We start from the raw sequence: 22,275 nt of genomic DNA, 5'->3' as shown, positions 1-22,275 counted from the left end.
TGCATCCAACACGTTATCCCAAGGATATTCAAACTGCAGCTTGGATGATTCAAACTGAAGATCAAAGCTTCAGACTCGTAAGAGAGCAGGTTACTAGGGACTGGCTGACACATGGTAACTTACACTTGTGCAGAGAGCAGCAGGCAGAGTTGCTCTGCTGGATGTTCTCTGCAAGTCACACAAGAACTCAGCTAGCACTAAGTGAGACCTGCACTTTAGATAAAGATGAAGGAAACAGGTGGACTTGGGAACCCAGAGACAAGAAAATATAGTGCAGGACATTGGAGACGTAACGCTAGGGTCATGATTTGGGAGCCCAGGAGTACACAAAGAGATGCGGAAAGAAGGGTAGGAATGAGATATTTGTATAGCTCACTGGATTTGTTAAAGGGAAGACACTGAGAGCGCTAGGAGTGCTTGAGTCACAGGGCTTTTAGCCATGCAGGCTGCCATATGCTGCTCCCAGAAACAGGAAGCTTGACACAGCTTGTTTGACTCGTCTTCCACAGGTCTAAAACTGACCTATTTTCCTCCTCCTGTGTTTGCAAGGTTCCTTTATTCTGTAGTTACCAACCCACAATGAAATTCCAGGATGCTTTCCCTCAGCATTGAAGCTATGCATACCATAGCCTCACCTTCCTCAACAATGCTAAAAACAAACCAGCAAATGCGAAGAAGGTTAACCAGGATCATCACTGCTCCCAACTACAGCCAAACCCACCTCCTGCCTATTCCTTCCTTATACCAAAGGCTACGTCTTCTCTCATTAAGTTGGGGATAACATGAGAAGGTGCTACATGTGAAGACCTGGTTCAGCAGTAAACCAACACAATATTGAAGGGGTGTCCACGTAGGCAACGAATTTCAGGTTTTCAGCAGGAAAAGAACACAGCTCACAAAACCAAACCATTTTTAAAAGGCTGCACCCAGGTTTAAATATTCAGAGCTAGCATTTTGCATACAGGCCTTATGAAGACCTACCTTTCCACACTGTTAAGATAAGAGGAACCATCGTGGCCTCCCACCGCGTAGAGGAGGTCATCCAGAACACTGACTCCAACGCCACAGCGTCTTTTGCTCATGGAGGCCACCATCCGCCACTCGTTGGTCTGAGGGTCATAGCGCTCCACACTGGAAATCGCATCCCCACTGCACCAGCCCCCCACTGTAGGAACCAAACACAAGAAATGGTGTCACAGCAATGCACCAAGCTCACGTATCGTACAGGTGCCTCATACAAATGATCCCTCTGGACTTTGTGGCTACTGGTTTAAGGCTGACATCTCTCAGAGTTCCTCATTCCTCATTATAACTGGAAGACAATGTCATTTTCAAGGTGATTTACATAAGCTTGGGAGTACTGTGGCATTAATACCACCAAAAAGATAACGTGAGCAAGAAAATTAAACTCAAACCTCCAAATATTAACACACAGGTCACTTCAGAAAGATGTGGAAAAGATTAGGCTTGCAGGAACACTATCACCAGAAAAAAAATAATAAACACAGACTTGAATCTCCTGACTTAAGCCAGCAGGAGCTGTACACACCTGCAAAGAGTACTTCGCCACAGCGGATGGGTTTGCGTGGTCTGGTTCGTGGTCCTTGCATCAGTGGCCGCTCCTGCGGCAGCAGGAGATAGTTTTTGGCTTCATCCACTAAATCCCTGTGCAACACAGGAAAATATTAATTCCCAGAGCTGACGTGATACAGGTCTAAGGAAAAAGCACAAACCAAAACTGATGGCAAGAGCAGCCAGCAACAGTTGTACACTTCAGGTATTCACAAATCACATAAGTGCATGAATAGCTCTAGTTAAAACACGCACTGTCACCTAAATACTCATCAACTGCTTACAAGTCATTTACACAGTGACAGAAGTAGATCAGTATCAATATTTGGCTGGAGTTTAATATTAGATACTACGAGCTATAAAGACTGACTAAAAGAATGATGAGATTTGTCAGGCTTACTGTACAGAAAAGAAAAACCCAGTCTGCTTCAGGCTAAGACTTAACAAATCAGTGGTTTTGCCTGGGAACAAAACAGGACTCAAAAAGCACACGAATACATAATACACACACGACCAATAGATGGAGATAGTACCCTTCTGATGAATATTTTCTCCATGAGCTCTGGCCAGCTCACAATGTCCATCCATTCATGACTTGTCACCTGGTCTAATCCTAATATTCCAAACCCTTGAATAAAACAAAAAAGAAAAAAAGTCCTCCTTCCCTCTAAAAGCGTGGAATTCCCCCAGTATGAATGCTTAATTCAGGAAGAGAACAGTTTAGCCTATCCCTTTAGCTTTTCCACATTAAGCCCAGAAAGAAAAATTGCGTGCTTCATAGATAATGCAGAACTCAGCAAAACCAGAAAGGTGAGACTTATACCACAAGAGAAGGAAACAACAGTTTTTTTGCAGTAGCATTGCACAAGACAGCCGACTCTAATCCTTGAGTCCTATGGAGTTATCAAAGTCAAGATGTTTTGCATACAGAAAGTACTTTAAGTCATGAAGAGATTATGAATAAATACCATGGAAGTGGTAAGCTGCAATGAAGAGCCATGACTACAGAATTAAAAATGTGAAATGGAAAACAATACACTGAAGGGTATCTCACCAGAAGTCAACCTGTGTACCCAAAATCTGCTATTTCCCTGAAAACTTTAAAAGAAAAAAAAAAAATCCTCTATGTCACACTACCAACTATTATGCAAATAGGAAATGCTGTCTTGCATTTCTTCTCCTCCCAGTTGCAAAAGAGGAAACTGAGATATTACCCATTTACTACTGACAAATAAACAGTTTCAGAGAACAGATGTAAATAAGGCACGCAAAGACAACACAATCCTATTCTGTAAATTAGCAAGGAGATTTACCGGCATTCCTCATCGCTCTTAATAAGAGGATCAGAGCCCACGGTACCCACAAGAAACTTGGGACTCAGCAGTGGCAAACGGACATGCTGTAGGACCTACAACACAAACCGGAACGTCATTGTAGATAAGTCACATATTCCCACACACATATAAAGAGAAGTAAAATTGAAAAAAAAAAAAAAAAGAAAAAGAAAAAAAAGATTTGTTAACAAGTTTTTGATAAAGAGTTGATAATTTCTCTAGCAAACATCCACGGTCATTTACAATCCAAAATCTTGAAATCTAGCATTTGAGTTTAACATAGCTCAGCTTACAGTACCTTTGCCTTTTCCAAATATCAGTTTGGATAGGCAGAAGGCAGGCAGGCAGTTTTTGAAAAGGGACAATCCCTTTATTAACTGATGAAAATCTGATTTATTAACAGATGAAAATAAGCTCACAATTGAAAACCTTCAGAAAAATACAGATGTCAATATACCTGCCTGAAACACTAGTTAAACGTTTTATCAACCATTTAGCTCTCTTAAACGTGAGTGGTATTGCAGATAACAAATAACATCCCTTTCGTAACAGCTTAGAATTCAGAAGCACAAACAGGTACAGACAGAGGGGCCTAAAAAGGCACAGTTTAACACCATTAAGAAGAGCTAGCTTGAGGACAGCGGGGTTTTTGTTTGCTTTTAAATAATTTTCAAAAGCTTTCCACCTAATAAAGTTGCATTTAGTATCAGCATTTCCAAAGTAAAAACACCAAGGTAGACAGACTCTCGCTTCTTTTGATCAGAAAGCCTGGGACTTCAGAGGCTTTCCAGTTGACAGCTTTGTCAGAATGGGTGCTTCTTTGTGAAATGGCTTGGCCTAGATGAAGCGCTGCATTTCAACAAAACCATTCTGACAAGCTCCAATATAAGATCGTGAGGGCTGTGGCATAAATCAAACAGCAGAGCTTAAAGACGCACCTCAAATGAAGGCAAGCTTTTTCTTACCCACTTTTTTTTTTTTTTTGTACAACACTCAAAGCAATCCAGGCAGGTTTGTCTGGACAGACCACTGGAATGATCTAGTTTGGCAAGTCCTACCTGGAAACAATTCAATAAAGCCCCTATTAAAAGGTCTCGCCACTGCATCTTTCAGCCTAGATGAAAGGATACTGCAAGCCTTCTAACACAGGTGGAAGTCAGAGAGAACTACTGTGCCACTGCATGCCTTCAGAACTGTCATGCTGCTGTTACACCGCCGTATCAGTCCTCATTACTCTTCCCCTAGATAAAGCAGTCTCAAATGTTATTGTGCTCAGCACTACCTGTGGCAGCTGGGGTCTTCTTTCTTGAATGCTGTATTTCACCCAGGCCATCACCGCGTTGAACACCTGCTCTTCGCTGCGAACATTTAACTCGTCACTGGATATAATGTCTATGAGCTGATTGGCAGGAAGCAGCATGAACTCCTCACTCTCCATTACCTGGTTCAATGGAAAAAGCAGCAAAAAAAATTAGGACAGCGCCCAAAGCACCAGAACCTTTCACCACTCTGGCACTTCAGTGCAACTCTAAAGGACAGACAGCCCGCTTGAATTAGAAACCAAGGGACTGATCCAATGAAATCCCAAATATCCATCACTGCCTTGACATCAGCACACGAAGGGCTTGCTGTATGGTACAAAACACAGACCCTAGCAACACAGATGCAAGTGAAAAAGTATCACAGTTTTTTAGTAGGACACTTTTAAAGGGTTAAACCACAGAACATACTGATCAGGTTCCAAAATTTAAAAAAAGTAAAGCCCTTCTTTAAAATCAGCCTTCTCTTTCACCACTTGTAAAAATCAGGTTACGCAGGTGACAAATGCTTGACTGAAAAGCAGCATCAGAATAGAGAGGATCTATTCACAAGGAATCCAAAGCAGAACACAGAAGCAAGTCTCAGAAATAAGTTACCAGAGGCACTGTAAAGAATACGGAAAATCTTCCTGAATGCCAATTTGCGGCAGAACAGAAAATATTTCTGGACAGGGAGACCGATTCATTTGATCCCGTCTCTTTCGTTGGTTTTAAATATAGAGAGAGCACGTGTGAGTCCAAAGGCACTTAAGAGGGAATCAGAGCCTCCTAAGGACTCATCCCTTGTGAAATTCAAGCCACTGACAATCTGCAAACGCGTTAATTCCTTCGGTACCCAAGACAGCGACCGATTTCTCAGGAGGCCTTGGCTGCTGCTGGGGGACGGCTCGCACAGCACAGCCCAGAGCACGCGTGCACCAGGCTGCAGAATACCTCGGGAGGCTGCAGAGCTAGCACACCACTGCGTCTTCCGCACAGGTACCAGGTAGATGGCAAAGCTGCAAGAAGCTAGGGGAAGAATTGCAGAAAAGGTTTGATTGATAACCATTAGCTCGACTTCCCCATGAGCATTTCCAGTCTGTAGCCTGTAATCCGAGAGATTCAGTGAGAGAAGATAAATATTGGCTTGTCTTTCTAATTTGCAACCACATTAGAATTGCACGACTTATGCTATGATTTGCAGCATAAATGAAAGAAAAATCCATGCTCATAATGATACCATTATCTCAACAGCAATTACATGTACAGTTCTTTTAATTACCTAAAGAAATGGCTTAAAAGCACTGAATAAATGTGCAGAAATTGCCCAGTTACTGGCAACAACAAATACTGCTAAAAACGAACACAAAAAACAATGAGATCAGTCACCAGACTTTGTTCTGGGATCCTGTGGGCTTTCAGCGGCAGTGAGAGTCACAAGGTGGGCCCACGCACTTCTTCAGCCTCAGCCTGCCAACAGGGTGGCTCACAAGGTCTGTATCAGCATTTTTCCAGTCTCCCCATCTCCTAATTTTACCCTGACAGTTTAAGTACTGTCTCAGACTCTGGAAATGGAAGCTCTGGAAATAACACTTACGAGTTAGGGTCGGTCATCCAGGCTACCCCTTCCATCCTCTGAAAATCCAGCTGCATCGATAGCCCTACAGAACTCACTGTAAGCGCTTCTGCAAACCAACCTATTACTGCCATGCAACTCGCTAGTTTACATAGTAAAACTAATTATTCAAAATGCTTCGGCTTATTTTGGCTTAATTATCAGGACACTAATAATTATCTGACTAGTATTAGTGGTCTGCTTGAGTGACTTGCTTACAAAATGTGAACAAAATCAGGGAAGTGTACAGTACTCGTGTTGTCTGCTGCACTTCGAATAAGTGTCAGAGTAGATAATACAGAGTGCAATTTTTGTCTATTGATAAAGTACGAGTTGTTCAGCCTTACGTGGATTTTCTCCCTTCACGCAGATGTCAGAGACCAAACAAAAAAAAATACGAAGGCTGTTCTCACACAGCGGAGCTGTTAATAGAACCATTTCACATTACATGCACAAGATTCACTAGGGGTTTTAGGCAACATATTAAACTGAGGGAAACAGAAAACTTGGAAAAACATTTCACCGAGAAGTTAATGATGTAATGCAGTAATACACATAAAAATTAATAGATCTAGAGGTTAGCACAGCAGAGGACATAAAGCAATTCAGACTGCACTCAAAGTAACTGCATGGGCTGGCCGGATGCCTAGTGCTTAATATTTTACATTGCCATTCAGGAAATTCCCATCTCGTGTTTCTTTTTGCCAGCTTGGAAGAACGATGACCACACAGCCTCTGCAGAGGACATTTTCTAACGTTCTCTACCTCCACAGTGGAGGATGCTTAAGTAGCCAAGTCACTGGCTTACATCAGGGGCCACCAATCCACTCTCCAGATGGAAAATAACCAGGCCAAAACACGAGCCCAGCAAGGACCACCATTAACACGGGCTGCAGAGAAACAACTGAAAGCAAAGAGGGGAGCGTTAGGGATGAAGAACAGCAAAACTCTTGGAGTACTGAAAGGGACACCAAAGCCTGCCCAGGCCAAACAGTGAACTAATCTGAGCTGTTGTTTTCCAGAGGCCATGATTTAGTTGAGTCAATCATAATTCACATCATCTTGGAGGAGGAGAGTGTTTTCTAGAGTGCAAAACTTGCCTGTGTGTGCTTTCACAGGGAAAACAAACACAGGAAGCTATCTTTGAGAAACTGCGAAAGAAAAGAACCCCGTAGTGTGCAGCTCTTAGCAGCCAGCTGCAAGTATTAATGCTAAAACATTCAAATACAAAATTGTTATGCTGTTAAGAAGTTATTTAGAGGCTTGTAAGCATGCCCTACTCATGTAATAATAAGAAGAGCACTGCTCAAACCATTAAAACCACCAAGTACTGAAAATAAACAACCATCTGGTTACCATCCTGCTCCCGAAAAAAAAATGCAGAAGAATAGAAATGCAGAGCAAGCAGAGAGTACATAAAATGGTCAGATAAAACATAGGGCTTTTTGGGAAATCACCAAGTTCCAGAAAAAACAGCCTCATGTTAAACAGCAAATTCTGTTTTCCAGTCTTTATGGTTAGGAATGCCAGATTTAATTGCAACTTTTAGAGTAAGCTGCTATCATGTGTCTACTATTAGATAGCAAGCATTGTCTCCAGTGTGCCCAACAGTCAAGTTCAATTGTGCTTGCTTCTGCTCATAATTTTCTTAAGTATTATCTGACTGAAATTAATACAATTCCAATCTGTTCCCTCCAGGGGGAAAAAAAAGTCTTTGAGCTGCAATCAATCACATAGTGCCACTTCTCTGGGGAAAGTGAATTAGCATCAGTACCCAGTTCCAGAGTTCCCACTGCCTTTGGAAAGGATCTACCTGTGAAGCAGGTGAAAAGAAGAGGTTTCTCCACAACAGGCTATCTGCTCCACCGTTTCTGGAGAAGTCAAGAGATGAATCTTTCTACCAGGGGGGCAAACCTTCATACTGAGAGCACTCACTTCCAAAATATACACAAATTCTTGCGCCTCCAATTAGGGCTCTGGCAAGACACCACTTACAGGCATCACGCTCTTTTCTGCATTTGGGTGTAATAGTTAAGTAAAGACCCACTCTTTTCCTAGTACTGCTCAGGGAATCCTTCATTATGCTGATCCTTCCCTAAGCTGGGAGATAGCAACTTTTTTTTCCTAAAAAAAATCTTATGTGAAGAATTAACGAAGTAAAAATCATTTGATTTATAAAGGTCAGCCAAAAAATAACCTAGTTAAATTACTTTAAAACAAATTCTGCTGAATAATAGATGCAAAAAATCCTGTTTCTGCTTGCAGCGAGAGTTGAAGACTCCTCTGAGGCAGCTGTATGCTCCCCACACACACCCACATCCAATCCCTATACTTAATACTTTTTTTTTTTTTTTTGATGTATTGTCCTTATTTTAAGGCCCCTCCAATCACAAATACTTCTGAAAGGGAAGTGCAATGTCACACAGTTGTGCAGCCACCTTGGATGCAACACCAAACACCAGCGATGCCGGTGGCCCTGCCTTCCACATCACATTTACCACAGAACTCCAGGGGATGAAATGCCACAGATCACACACACAATAACAGCACAACATAGTCCTGCAGGTACCTCTTCTGTCTCTGTCCCCCAGCTAACAGCTATCATCCATCATTATTAGCGGACCAAGTGGCAAAATTTGGAAAGAAGCATAAAATAAGAGTTGCTCAAAGGTCTCACGTTTTAAGCCATGGTTCTAGCACAGGAGCTCCTTACCTCCTGGAAGTTGTGCTGGGTGAACTTGTCAGCAATCCTCAGCAGTTCACGGCACGAGTGAGTATCAGCAAAAGCTCGGATGCCCAGGCAATTTGAAGGGTCCAACTGTCTCTTAAGGAACTCGCAGCAGGCCTCCTGGATCTCGGCCAGCTGGAGAAGGCAAGCAGCTGGCAACAAGGTCTGGACATTCCCCTCTTCCACAGTGATCTGAGAGGTGTAGGCAAAGTCAATGAGCAGTTCCATGGCCCTTTCGTCGATGTCTCTGATCACGACTTCTGTCTGCCGACTCTCTGCCAGCTCCCCGGTGAACATGGCTCGGAAGTAAGGGCTGCAGGCTGACAGGATCACCCTGTGGGCGTAGATCTTCTTCGCACCGACTACCAGCACCACATCGCACAGCTCCCGGTGCTTCCGGAGAAGATTGATGACCTCCAAAGTTTGTCGAGGGTGCTTGTCGGAGATGTAGGGCATGCGTGCAGGCTGTGGCACCCCTTCCGGCAGTTTGTTGGGATCTCCGAGTGTGCAGCGGCTGGTCACGTCCATTCCGGTCTCTCCTGGTCGAGTACTGGTACACCTGCAGCACGAGACAGGACCATCAGCAGCTCATCGATCACTGCCAGCCAAAGCTTTAATGCTCACACCAATTACAGGTGCAAAAACAGCACTGCCTGTAGCTCCGCGTGAGAACGTGAAAATAAATACACACAAAAAGAAGCGGTCTCAAGCCAAAGTGTACCTAGAAATAAACAAATGTCCACCTTCAGGCTTATATTTATATCTATTTTATATGCTTTTTATGACACGCTGCTGTAACATCCAACTACACATACATATTTATTAACTGAACCTCCGAAGAGCCTTGTGTGGTAGAGAAATATTACCCCCATTTCAGAGACAGTGACTCAAAGCAATGAAGATTATCTGACTGCCCCACTCTCACTTGAGTTTTGTCAGTGCTGGAGATGGATTTGCACTGCAAAGAATTCCAGTCACATAATTTAACCAAACTTCTCTGCTCTTCCACCTACCTTTTTTTGTAGGGTCACTCATCATCGATACCTGAACATTGTGGTGTAAATGCCTGAAGTAACTAGGAAAATAAAACTAACATTCACACTTTTAAGGAAAAGGTACAGCATTGAAGACAGGAAAACTTTACACCAATCATAACTAAGATATGCTTGACTAGAGCCACTCAAGCTCCACCTAGAAGACAGAAAATAATATAAATTGGCCCAAGAGAGAGGGGATGTTAGGGAAGATACCATCGTCAGGGGAGATACCATCCCAAGGACATACAACATCCTTAGGACCTCCTGACTCCTGGGATCAGTCGACGGGCTGAGCCTCTCTTCCCCCCCCATTGGGACGCCTTTGGGTGAGATCTGAATATTTGCTTATAAATCTCTATAGAGTCTTTGATCCTTTTAACACATTTATTTCTAGGCTGCGCACCTGTAACACCTAGAACACCTAGAACCCACACCTAGAACCCACACCTAGAACCCACACCTAGAACCCACACCTAGAACCCACACCTAGAACCCACACCTAGAACCCACACCTAGAACCCGCACCTAGAACCCACACCTAGAACCCACACCTAGAACCACCTGTAACACCTGTGTATTTCATGCATACTAGCTTGCTTTTGCAGATAGTCACTATCACCGGCAATCCAAAAGAACCTGATTATCTGTTGCTGTAATAAACCATACTTGATTGCATTGTGATAGCTCTCATTAATGCAACTAGGGTGAGGGTGGTTATCCGTGATAGTTCAGTGTTCTGAATCTAACCAGACCCCCAGACGGTTAATGCATTGTTGGTGAATGTCTGAATGGACCCCCAGGTGGTTAATACGTTTTTGGTGAATGTCTGAGCGGACCCCCAGGCGGTTATTACGTTTTTGGTGAATGTCCGAACGGACCCCCAGTTTTGGTGAATGTCCGACTGGTTCAGTACTCTGAATCCAACCGGGCCCGTAACGGTTAATCAGCTACACCCCTTTAACGCGACAGTAAAATTGGCGTAGTCGGCAGGATTGCTATGGATAAACTACTGCAAAAATATAAATGTGCCCCTTCCCAGGCAGGGAAGGAGTTTTCCCAAAAGTTTTGGAAAGATGAGGAGAAAGTGGTAGAGCACATTGAGCAGTGTCAGGCTTCACGAAAGATTGGTCAAAGAAAGGGTAAAGGTGCAATTTGTGCTGTGTTAGGAGCTTGTTTGTCTTGTGCTCGGCAAAAAGCTAAGGAAACTCCTGCTCCCAAACTGATCTCTGATGCGGAACATACAGCTTTGAAATCAGAGAATGAAATATTGAAGTCATCATTGGCCTTTGAAAGGGAGACGGGAAAAACATTAGGAATCAGAGTGGATAAACTTTTGGATGAAAATAATAAACTTTCCATTGAGAATGACAAACTTGTGACTGAAAATGATAAACTTGTGAGTGAGAATAATCATCTTAAACAAATGCTGGAGAGGGTTAGTCATCTGTTAAATAAAGTACAGCCTTGCGCTCCGGTCAAGCAGATTCGTGGAGTGCTGCATAGTGCAGAACCTGAAAGCTGGGACAGTGATTTCTGGTCTGACAGTGATGATGGCGTTGAAGAGATTTCTGATTCTGAACCCCAATCCATTTCCTTGAGACCTTTGGTTAAGACTGAGACTGCTGTTGATGATAATGATGAAATCTGCACTACTGTGCGAACGATTCCGTTGCCACCAGCAGAGTTGGTTAAAATACAGGAGAAGTTCTCACGGCGGTCAGGGGAATCAGAAGTTGAGTATGTGTGTCGAGTTTCTCTTAAAGGAGGAGATCGAATGATGTTGAGTGAGGAAGAGGTAGGAGGCTTTTGGGGACCTGGAGTGTTTTTAACCACCACATCAGGAGCTGACCTGGCTGTAGCAGTACAGAAAGCAGCCTGCATTCAGGCGATATATGAAAGAGATGAATTTAGGAAATCCCCGATGTTAGCTCCTATTGATCCAATTCGGTTAACCCCTCTCATCCGTGGACTCCCTGATTGTCTTAAGATGTTTGTAGCAAACACCCAAGATCACATACTAGCTGCTTGTAGGGATGATGATAGTGGTTGTAGGCAAAATCCTAACTCCCCTATTCCCACCTGGAGTGAATTGGTACAAGACATAGATAAGTACGGACACCGAATGGGCTGGATTAATTCATCCAGTATTAAATCCCAAGACCACTCTCAGCAAGTCCGCCAAATCCACACTAAAAATCCCAGATATCCCAAATTCAAAGAGAGGTTGAAACCTAATAGGGAACGAGGTGAGTTGTGGTGTCGGCAAAAAAACTCTTATCCCCGGGGAGGGCAATGAGCCACCCTGCTCGGCAGGTATTAACAATTCAATGGCTCTCTAATGAACATATTGACCCTATCATTGCCATTCCTGTTGAACCCCCAAAAATATTGGTAAATTTTCTTATTGACACTGGGACCCAAATATCTGTAATTACACATGAGACAGCACAAACCCTGAGCATAACACCTGGTCAACGCAGGGTTAAATTCACGGGAATCAATGGTGTGGAAAAACAATGCCCCACTGCAAAAATTTCACTCTGGTTGCCAGAGGAACAAAAATTAACCAGGGTAGAAGTATTAGTTGGTGCTGCATATACTGATATTTTAGGATTTGACATACTGCATGGTTGTGTGTGGAAACTCCCTGATGGAACTGTGTGGAGTTTCGCGACACATCAAAGGGATTCAGGCACCATGAGACTGAGTCTGTTACAAACATCCATACCCTCATCCCCTGCTAAAATCATTAATGATCGGCAATATCTGTTGTCAGCAGCAGCACTTATGGGGATTGACGGGGTGGTAACAGAATTGGAAAAAAGAGACATTATTAAAAGGACCCATTCACCTTACAATTCACCGGTGTGGCCAGTAAAGAAAACAACCAGGCAATGGCATTTTACAGTGGAATACAGACAGCTGAATGCTAACACTACACCTTTGACTGCCACAGTTCCAAACATGGCAGAGATAGTGAAAGCCCTCTGTGTTTCTAACAGTAGCAATAGTGATAACTACTCCCAAATATTTCTATGCATGGGAAATCAAAGATTGCTATTTCACCCTCTTTCTAACCCTGCCGGTTGAATACAACCGAGCATATTTTATTTTCTTTTGTGTTCACAGGAACCCTGAGCGAACTGTATAGGGACAGCTGGAAGATGACGAATCAACAGTTTGGATTAATGATGCTATGCTTTACCCTGACCTTGATGCAATTACAGACCTTAAAGGAAACTTAGCTACTGTGGCTGTGCATGGAGCTGAGGTGTTTCACCGTGGCATTTAACCATGTATTGTCACAGTATTGCACAGTCACTGGAACATCTCAAAACAGAAAGGACCTAAATCTCTCTACTTTAGTTCTACATGGAAACAAAATATTTTCAAAAGATGAATGGAGTTGGAATGATTCTCTAAGAATGGCTGAACTTTAAGCCATGTCTGGACAAACAATACAAATTGGTTGCCAAATAACTAAAATAACTGAACCAAATTTTGATTGCTGGTACAATTTTACTTTCACCAAACTTATAATTGTGTGCTGTCTTTGGGGTTACAGAGGCACAGAATTACTATTTGAATTCATGGTCAAAGGATAAGAAGCCTCTGCCCCTGCAGATATTTGAAAACGAACCGACTCAGTCTCCCATTGGTCTAACTCCTTCCATCTTCAACACAGGTCCTTACATAATTAAAAATATGGGACAACAACTCTTTGACCCTAGTTGGTCCCTAAAAAAGGGCCACAGGATGCAACTGGGTTATTAGGGACAGGATTAGGTATATTAAATAGCATTGATGCTGAGGTCTTAATGAGTAGAGTAACTGCTACTACAGATGACCTAAGGAAATTGGAACAACCAATAAAATCATCCTTATTGGCTTTAGGAGCAAATCAATGGCTTCTATCAGATGTTTTGCCCCACTGGGAACAAATTGAGGAAAATGATCATCAATTAATTGTAAATGCCCTTGGAAAAGCCCAAGGCAATACCTCCCTTGCCTTGAGCTGTATCCAAGCACAGTTATGGATACAATCTGTAGCAGCAGCTATTATTAGAGAGGGAGAAGGAGGAACTTTGCCCACTGAAATTCGAAAACTGATTTGGGATAATGCTTCAGAATTTGAAAAAGAATTTCAAGCTTGGTGGCAATTAGTCAACTTTACCCATTAAAATGATCAAATTGTTGCCTTTATACTTACTATAAGTAATGCCACCATATACAATGTATATCCAATCATTGCATTAGGACTCAATCATAATGGAACTATACTTTATCCTAAAGAGCATAAAGTATGGGCCCATCAGAAGGGAGGAAAGTGGCAAACAATTGATGTAAATGCATGCATTGTGCGTGAACAAAAAGGTTTCATCTGTGAAAGTAACACGCTGGAATCTCAAGACATTTGTCTTGACACTGAGCAAAATATTTGCCACTTTGAGATACATCCTAATGAAACCCTTAAAACTGTACTTGTATATATTGGGAAAGGTTGTGTTTGTATGAGAACTCATTGTGATTCTATAGTCGTAGATAATACAGTGGTAGATACCAGTAATCACTCTAATGTTTGTGTTTGCAATTTTACCAAAATTCTAGGATGTGATTTTAATTACTCAGTTCCTGTCACTTCTTATCAACTTATTGCATCTAATTATATTCTGCTTCATGAACTGCTGCCTACTCCTATTGGAATGAACCTCACCTTGGTGAAGAAATTGCTGGTACATGAGGACCTGAAGCAGCTGATGACTCAAGTCCGAGAAAATGGACAAAAGACTCTGATTACTGTCCACCATGATGCACAAGAAATACATCGAGTGATGGAAAGAGTGAAGAGAGATGAGAGACACCGTTGGTGGGACAATTTGTTTGGATGGTTGCCAGCTGCCAAGGGAATCTTCAACAAGATGCTTCACCCTGTTATTGTTCTGCTAATACTCACTGTGTTATGTTTTATACTGACAATTAGTTTGTATGTTAAACTCTGGTTTATGATGAAACGTTTAGCATCCCTACACAATGTACATACACTCGGTAAACCTCAATCCGAGAATGTATGTGATGTCCCTGACATATTCCAACTGTCGTGAAGCTTGAGTGACTATAGTCACAGGGTGGATTATGTGGTGTAAATGCCTGAAGTAACTAGGAAAATAAAACTAACATTCACACTTTTAAGGAAAAGGTACAGCATTGAAGAGGCTTTCAGGGTAGGGCATAACTGCATTATCTGAGCATTCCCTAGGCTCCCAACCTTAGATGCTATCGCGCTGGGGAAACTTGGTGTGCTAGCTCTAAGGAACACCACGGAGCGTAGAGTGGAGTGGAGACACCACGGCTAGGCTCTGTAATCAGGTGGGGCCTCGATTGTTCTTGTGCACAAAGCTGCACTTTTTGCCACCCTAAGCCAAAGACCTGTCATGTTTTGACAAATGCTGTACCCTAGTGTACTTTTTGCTCATTATAATATCATTATAATACCAAAACACACCTCCATCCCAAAAGCTACCCGCCTCCAAGGTGCGACCACCCCTCACTGAGCATGCGCTCTGAATTCCTCGGAGCCTATTACTTTAAACGGAGACGGGAAAACTTTACACCAATCATAACTAAGATATGCTTGACTAGAGCCACTCAAGCTCCACCTAGAAGACAGAAAATAATATAAATTGGCCCAAGAGAGAGGGGATGTTAGGGAAGATACCATCGTCAGGGGAGATACCATCCCAAGGACATACAACATCCTTAGGACCTCCTGACTCCTGGGATCAGTCGACGGGCTGAGCCTCTCTTCCCCCCCCATTGGGACGCCTTTGGGTGAGATCTGAATATTTGCTTATAAATCTCTATAGAGTCTTTGATCCTTTTAACGCGTTTATTTCTAGGCTGCGCACCTAGAACACCTAGAACACCTAGAACCCCTAGAACCCACACCTAGAACCCGCACCTAGAACCCGCACCTAGAACCCGCACCTAGAACCCGCACCTAGAACCCGCACCTAGAACCCCTGTAACACCTGTGTATTTCATGCATACTAGCTTGCTTTTGCAGATAGTCACTATCACCGGCAATCCAAAAGAACCTGATTATCTGTTGCTGTAATAAACCATACTTGATTGCATTGTGATAGCTCTCATTAATGCAACTAGGGTGAGGGTGGTTATCCGTGATAGTTCAGTGTTCTGAATCTAACCAGACCCCCAGACGGTTAATGCATTGTTGGTGAATGTCTGAACGGACCCCCAGGTGGTTAATATGTTTTTGGTGAATGTCCGAACGGACCCCCAGTTTTGGTGAATGTCCGACTGGTTCAGTACTCTGAATCCAAACGGGCCCGTGACGGTTAATCAGCTACACCCCTTTAACGCGACAAACATGCTCAACTGTCACGCAGACTTGGGTAGCTTAAAATGGCCTGAAGCCTATGACAAGGATCTTTCAGGTTCACAAACTATCCATTTAATCATTACCTATTCTGTTATTTTTGAATTATGGGAGCTTCTGACACAATCCACCATCCCTGACACGTTTCAACAAAGGTTAATCCTTCCCAAGAATGGCAGACTAGGAGCTGCAGAAGGTGACTGGGATTATCAAACCAACCAGAAAAAGTCAAAACCAGAGTATTCAACTATTAGCCTATGGGGGAAAAAAAAAAAGTCTAGGTGGTAATTTTAGAGATGAGAAATCATTTGGGAAGGTGCAAGCTAAGTTTCTGGCACAGAGTAGGTAAGAAATACTGTCCTGCTAGCTCCGTGCATAATGTTCTAGCTACTTGCTGTTCTTTACATAGCTTCAGCTCTCTCTCCTCCATCCCTCGCATCCCCAAGTGGATGTCAGCTCCGCCGTGGTTGAAGTGCAACATCCCTCTGTGCAGCAGTGCTGAGATGATGCTTGGTGCCCCGTCTGTAATGGTGACACCCCACACGGCTCCTGGATGCTAACTGGAGAGAACAGGAATGCAGGATTGCCCCGAGCCCTCCTGCAGGTCTGTAGGGATGAACCAAGCTGACACATCTCATACCTCACTTTGCAAGCTGTCTGCCAACATCCCAGGCTTCACTATCACATTAGCACTGAGTTCAGCCATAAACAAGAAAGGAATTAAACCCAACTCTGCTTTCAGCAACCCGAGTTTGGGGATCAGTGCACACTGAGTGCGCCACACACTCACCTGAGACGTCATTTTGCATGCTCAGAGCATTATTTCTGCCCCATACCATATATGCAATTGCTAAAAAGGATGCAACAGCACCTATCAGCTGCTATGAAAATAAAGAAAACATCAGAAATTCCACTTCAAAATAAAACATCATTTGGAGGAAGTAAAATATACAGAGCAAAGCATCAGAGTGATGGTAGCTCTGAGTAACCAGTGAGTGCACAGGCTGCTGGAGGTACGCTGAAAGAGCCAACACACATCTTATCCATTCCCAGCTCCTCTGGTGCACTGCATTTGGGAGCTACACTACCTCACTTTGTTCATACTAAGAGTTAAAACGAGATCGCTCTGCCATTGCTCGATGTATTTTGCAGCATGCTTGAAGGAAAGGATTAAATAACTCACATCCTTTCCTCTCATTATTATGTCAAATGCGTTTTTTAACCACAGGGAAACCAGTCTCTTTGCAGCAGTTCAAATTATTCACTTGCATCTTAGACTGTTTTCCCATTCCCCCCACACCCTCTCCTTGATCATCGCGTTCAGATGTTTCAGACCATTACCTCTTCCTCATATCTTACTTACACAGATCCAGCTGGGTCTCCCCTCTGGGTTTTGCTGCTTGCTTCTGCTCAGCCTCTGCACCTTAAATGCCTTGGCTTTCTTTTTAATTTATTTCTTATTTTGTTTTTAATCCCTACTCTTATCTTTCTTCTATCCATCACTGCTCTCCTTTCTTGACACCTCTGACAAATCCTTCTGCTCTTACCCTGCCTCTCACTCTCCTCCACCCACTCCTGTCCCCCACAACCCAAGTTCACCTTGTGGGGTGACGACCATTTTCAAAGTTCCTCACAGACAGTGCAGCTAAACACTCCTTGCAGTAGCAAAATAGAACTAAATTCAACGGTACTCCTACAAAAGAACTCAAGAAACCTTGGCTAAAGATTAATTTACCTAATGGGCTTTCTTTTGTAGTCCTCAGCAGCGAAGGCCAGAGGATAAGTAATTTAATCCCTCAGCCAAGGGATGGAGAAAGGTGGGGACAAAATCCTCCTGTACTGAGTCTATCTCTTGCTAAGCAAGCAAAATGGATTTTGTTGTGCTTTGGGGATTTAAAGCTGTGTCAAACCCCTGTGGGAAGGAAAAAAAAATAAAATAAAAAATAATAATAAAAAAAAATACAGATTATAAGACACGGCCTAGGACCGTGACAGGAGCTCCTTTAGGGGAGCAGGACCCCTTCGCCATGCCCCAAAACATACCAGGCTTTCCTCAAACAAAGGCGACCCCCTAAAAACACCCCTAAACCATGTCTCAGAGAGCTTTTTGGGCCGGCACTGATTCGAACTCCAAAAGAGACTGGATTAAGGCTACGACCCCACAAGGATCGCAGTGTGTCCTGCCAACATCACCACCCAAAACTCCTCGGTGGAACAGATTATGCCAGGTGCTTAGCCGGCCAGATTTGGGCCTGGCCCTGCTGTGCCAGGCCAGAAGAGGCTTTTCTCTCCAAATCTGACTGCCGAACATATCTCAGTCAGCTAACTGAAAAGGAAACTGCTTAGTAAGAACTGCAGGAATTTCTGCATTGTTTATCCGAGTGCGCCCATTGTATCCAGCCTCCTTCCTTCGGGAAGGAAAGTGCTGGTTAATGATTAAAGAAAACTGAATGGATGGAAAAAGAACAATAAGCAAATTAGCACTTCTGATTCATCCATAACTTATCTGTGGGCAATGCAGAAGCTAGTGATCAATGGGCTCGGCAATTTCCATCCTGGAGCAAGCCAGATGCTGGATGTTAAGCACCGTGGGTTGCTGCTATGCGCAGGCACAGGAGTGTGAATTAAAAGGACACCGTCCAACGGCATGCATCTCCACAAGGATAATAATTTCACTGCATTATGTGTGCATTATGCATATATATGCATAGAGAATGAAACGATGACTCAGTAGCTTAGAGGTGTGAAAGGCATAAGGCAGCACTTGATTCTCACATGCTAGGCTAGCTGCTGCCCCCCCCAACACATGCAAAGCTAAGAGCTGCTCCTGAATACTTGGGGTGATTAAGAAGAGTTGAGGGCCGAAGAGGAAATGTGTATGCAAGGATAAAAGATTCCTGCTCAGCTATGCAGATATTCTGGGATTAGCTTCCATCAAAATGCAGGGCTGGGGAAATCAGCAAACACAATGGGATTAAGAAAGGGCTGACAAAGGATCAGTTTTTGTAGCACACTGCCGAAAAGTACAAATGGGAACGCAGACAGTCTGCCACGCTGGCAGATAAATAGGCTGCTCTACCTCCGTTTTATTCATCTATGCCAGTTCCCAAAACTTCAATCATTAACACAGGCATCTATGAGACACCCATCCTTACTGCACACAGCAGCTTCTTCAAAAGTTCCAAAAATATCAAAGAAAAATACTTTCCAATACTGTCACAGAGCTCCTTAACTTTAAAGTCAGAATGGCCTGCATTTTTTTGGTCTAAGATTACGTCCGCTTTAGCATGAGATTACAAGAAAGCTTGAATGTAATTCTGAAAAAAACAATAGGCTGACATGAAACAGAGACCCGCAAAACAGAACAAGTAACAGGCTGAAAAAGTCAACTGAAATCATACATTGCTCTCATGGACTTCAGTAGCAATGGATTTTATCAACAGACGAAGATAATGAACCAAGCAGTAGCAATTTCTGTCAAAGCCTAGCTTTGAATTCTATGCATACACAAAGAAAAGGTTTCCTAGACTTATTACAGAACTGCCAGGACAAAGACCTTAGGTCTGCTACAACACTGCCTACCAAGTAAATGGAAATGCCTAATTGTGGCAAACAAACCTCTGAATTAATTAGAAATCTAATTATTAGTAAAAAATACTGCTGACTTCTTTTCTTACCTAGACAGCAAGGTTTAGGCACATGTCAACAAGGCTGTTATGCAAACAAGCACATATAAAATAATACTGCTGCCAGGTTTATGACTCAAAATGAGGGCAGCAGTGATCCGCCATACACATCCCTATTTATGTTGCTTAGTTGGCTTTTCATTGTCCAAACCCAGAAATCTCTCAGTTTCACCAAAAATGAGGACGCTGATGTGCGGAAAGATGAGGTTGTTCCTTGAGACTTCCAAAAACCCTCCTAAATTTTTTGCAGTTTGTCTTGGAAAAGCAACCAGTTAATTTCCCCAAGCACAACACCAGGCTCTGCAACCTCTCCTCCTTGGCAGGGTTTGGCTGCCTGCACTGAAGCCAGCTCCAACACAATGTCGTTGTCACCTGGGAGCAAGCAGGCTGCTGGAAAAGCGCTTGGTGAAAGAGCCAGGAGGTCTCCCACTTGGCCTGGGAGCTGCTCCAGCCCTTGTGCCTTGCCTGAGCTATGTTACAGGCACATCAGCGCCTGGCCACATACCCCATTGGCACTGACCTCCTGGGCTGGTTTCTGCTTCACCCCAGCCCTTCCCCATCACTACAGACTTGCCTGATGATTGCAGGACTCTTGGTCACCAGATCTGCTCTGCCTTCTTTGCCCAGGTTCTGTGGGACTTTGCCCTTCTTGGTGAGGTCCCCTCTGCCTTGCTGTTGCCTTCAGCAGAACAACTTCTCTTGCTGCTCCCTACAGCAAGAAAACACAGCCTGCCCCAACTACCGCTTCACTTCTGATGCAAGATAAATCCTGCTCAAACATCAGTTAGCATTCGCTCTGCTACAATCCTGACAGGAGCAGCTGCAACTCATTTTCTCTTCAAATTGTGCTTCCCATCCCCTGGACACTGCACGCATTTGACACCAAGTCACCATGCTTGTTAACACAAACACCGACCGAGCCCGGCTCCCCTCCTCTTGCAGGATCTGCCACAACTCTCGCTCGTGGTTTGAAATGGCTGCAGAGCCCTGAGTACAAGGATGAAAGCAAGTGCTCCCCCAGCTGCTTAGCTGCACTTCATAGGAAGATCTGGGAGCCTGAAACCCAGTCAGGAAGCTTTCATCCTTTTCTGCTAAAATAAGCAGCAGAACAACAAACAGAAATTTTAACAATCCACACAGAGGCCCTTACAACACAAGGATATTCAGGAACTGAAGTCCACAGCCCGCTGTAGAGCCACGCTTGTCAGGCTAGACTGCAGCAACACAACACATCCAGGCACAGTGATCCACTGAAGGGTTAGCCCAAAAATAATGCCCGTGTAAATCTGTCAAACACATCATCCCTGCTCTGCACTGGCTTGCCACAGAGGGAGGGAAAACAAAAGGTAGTGAAAGGTCTGCACCAGAAGAGAAAACCTCTCCTTCTTCAGCCCAGTGCTGTTACCCAACACCAGAACTACGCCAGCATGAGTGGCAGGCAGAACTTCTGTGACAGCAAACCTAAGGCCATAACCCCCAGAATACCTCTGAACTTCAGCACTTTTGTTCTCCGCCTCAATGCCACAAGGAGAAATCAGCAGACAAATTTACAACCTCGATTTTTGCAGTAGGAGCCCAAAAATAAAGGAGAGAAAACAAGAACACAAGCCCAGCTATTCACAAATTCCATGCTATTTTGCAAGAGCGTTTTGATAAATGGAGTACAACATGAAAATCTGAAGAGATACGGTTTTATATTAGTTAAGATTTAAACAGTCTCAGCTGCAGAAGACGAAGATGGAAGGAAGCTGGTCTGCTACTTCATTTGTCTCGGAGTAAAAAAGAACTCACAATAGAGCCATATATACATCCTCACTGTCTAAAAACCACATTTCTTATCTTGGCAAAAATACCAAACAATACATAGCCCCAGTGATGCCCATATCATGTCCCAAGGTTTACTCATTAGCTTAACTGAAGCAGCAGCACAGTCTTTTTTGTTGCGCTTGAGGGGTTTATTTAATTAAACAACAGTGTCACTCCTCAAGGGTTTAAATGATTATTTATTTCTTACCTCCTTCCACACCATAGAAATCAGAATAATATTTTCTGCAAATGCTGCAGCTAGAAACACTCTATATATTCATGTACGGTTTACATTCCTTGTCTTCTCTCACACTACCATTTACAGAATTAGCCATAGTAAAGTTTCCCTGCTTTTAACATCCTAGAGTACAGACAGCCTGGGCAATTTGCATTAGTTCCCTTTACTTCATTTGGAGGTGTAAAACTTCAGGATGCTTTGCTTCCACACAGCTTGCATGCAGAAATACATCTGCTGTTAAGACTTGCCATTGCACATTTGATAGTGAACAACAGCTAGAACCAGCAATCCCGTTTGCCAACCTGCCGTCATGCTAATTTAATGGAACATTTTTTTTCCTTCTACATAACAGATAATGTTTCTGACATAACCACAGCAAGGCATACGCCAGACTTAAACTTCAGCTGCATCTTCAGCTCATTAGAACTGAGGCAGCTGGCATCCATAATTAGAAGAGGAAATCTCCTTTTCACCCAAGACCTTACCCCATCAAAGGAGCTAAACTCCTTTAGTTAAGGGGAAAATAACACCCCTTAGAAATCATTTTTATTCCCAGGCAGTTTA

General features: G+C 43.3%; 1 protein-coding gene across 4 annotated transcripts in view; it reads right to left on the bottom strand.

Annotated features, from left to right (window-relative positions):
* The window catches only part of KLHL20 (kelch like family member 20), a 30,918-nt gene that overhangs the window by 7,208 nt on the left and 1,435 nt on the right, over nucleotides 1-22,275 (bottom strand). For 2 of the 4 annotated variants that reach the window (XM_027463317.3, XM_027463318.3), the window contains exons 3-7: nucleotides 8,533-9,106; nucleotides 4,189-4,347; nucleotides 2,886-2,980; nucleotides 1,550-1,665; nucleotides 982-1,165 (exon numbers count right to left, since the gene is read on the bottom strand). In XM_027463317.3, the coding sequence (XP_027319118.1) occupies nucleotides 982-1,165; nucleotides 1,550-1,665; nucleotides 2,886-2,980; nucleotides 4,189-4,347; nucleotides 8,533-9,106 (1,128 nt within the window). Of the gene's footprint in view, nucleotides 1-981; nucleotides 1,166-1,549; nucleotides 1,666-2,885; nucleotides 2,981-4,188; nucleotides 4,348-8,532; nucleotides 9,107-17,344; nucleotides 17,528-17,580; nucleotides 17,660-22,275 lie in introns of those variants that run through there. The other 2 variants (XM_038182828.2, XM_038182827.2) reach the window with 2 other exon arrangements.

This window comes from Anas platyrhynchos, chromosome 8 (assembly GCF_047663525.1).
Source record: "Anas platyrhynchos isolate ZD024472 breed Pekin duck chromosome 8, IASCAAS_PekinDuck_T2T, whole genome shotgun sequence".
Classification (NCBI taxonomy): Eukaryota; Metazoa; Chordata; class Aves; order Anseriformes; family Anatidae; genus Anas; species Anas platyrhynchos.
Note: the sequence above shows the minus strand (reverse complement) of the source record. Positions and strands in the feature narration are given on the sequence as shown.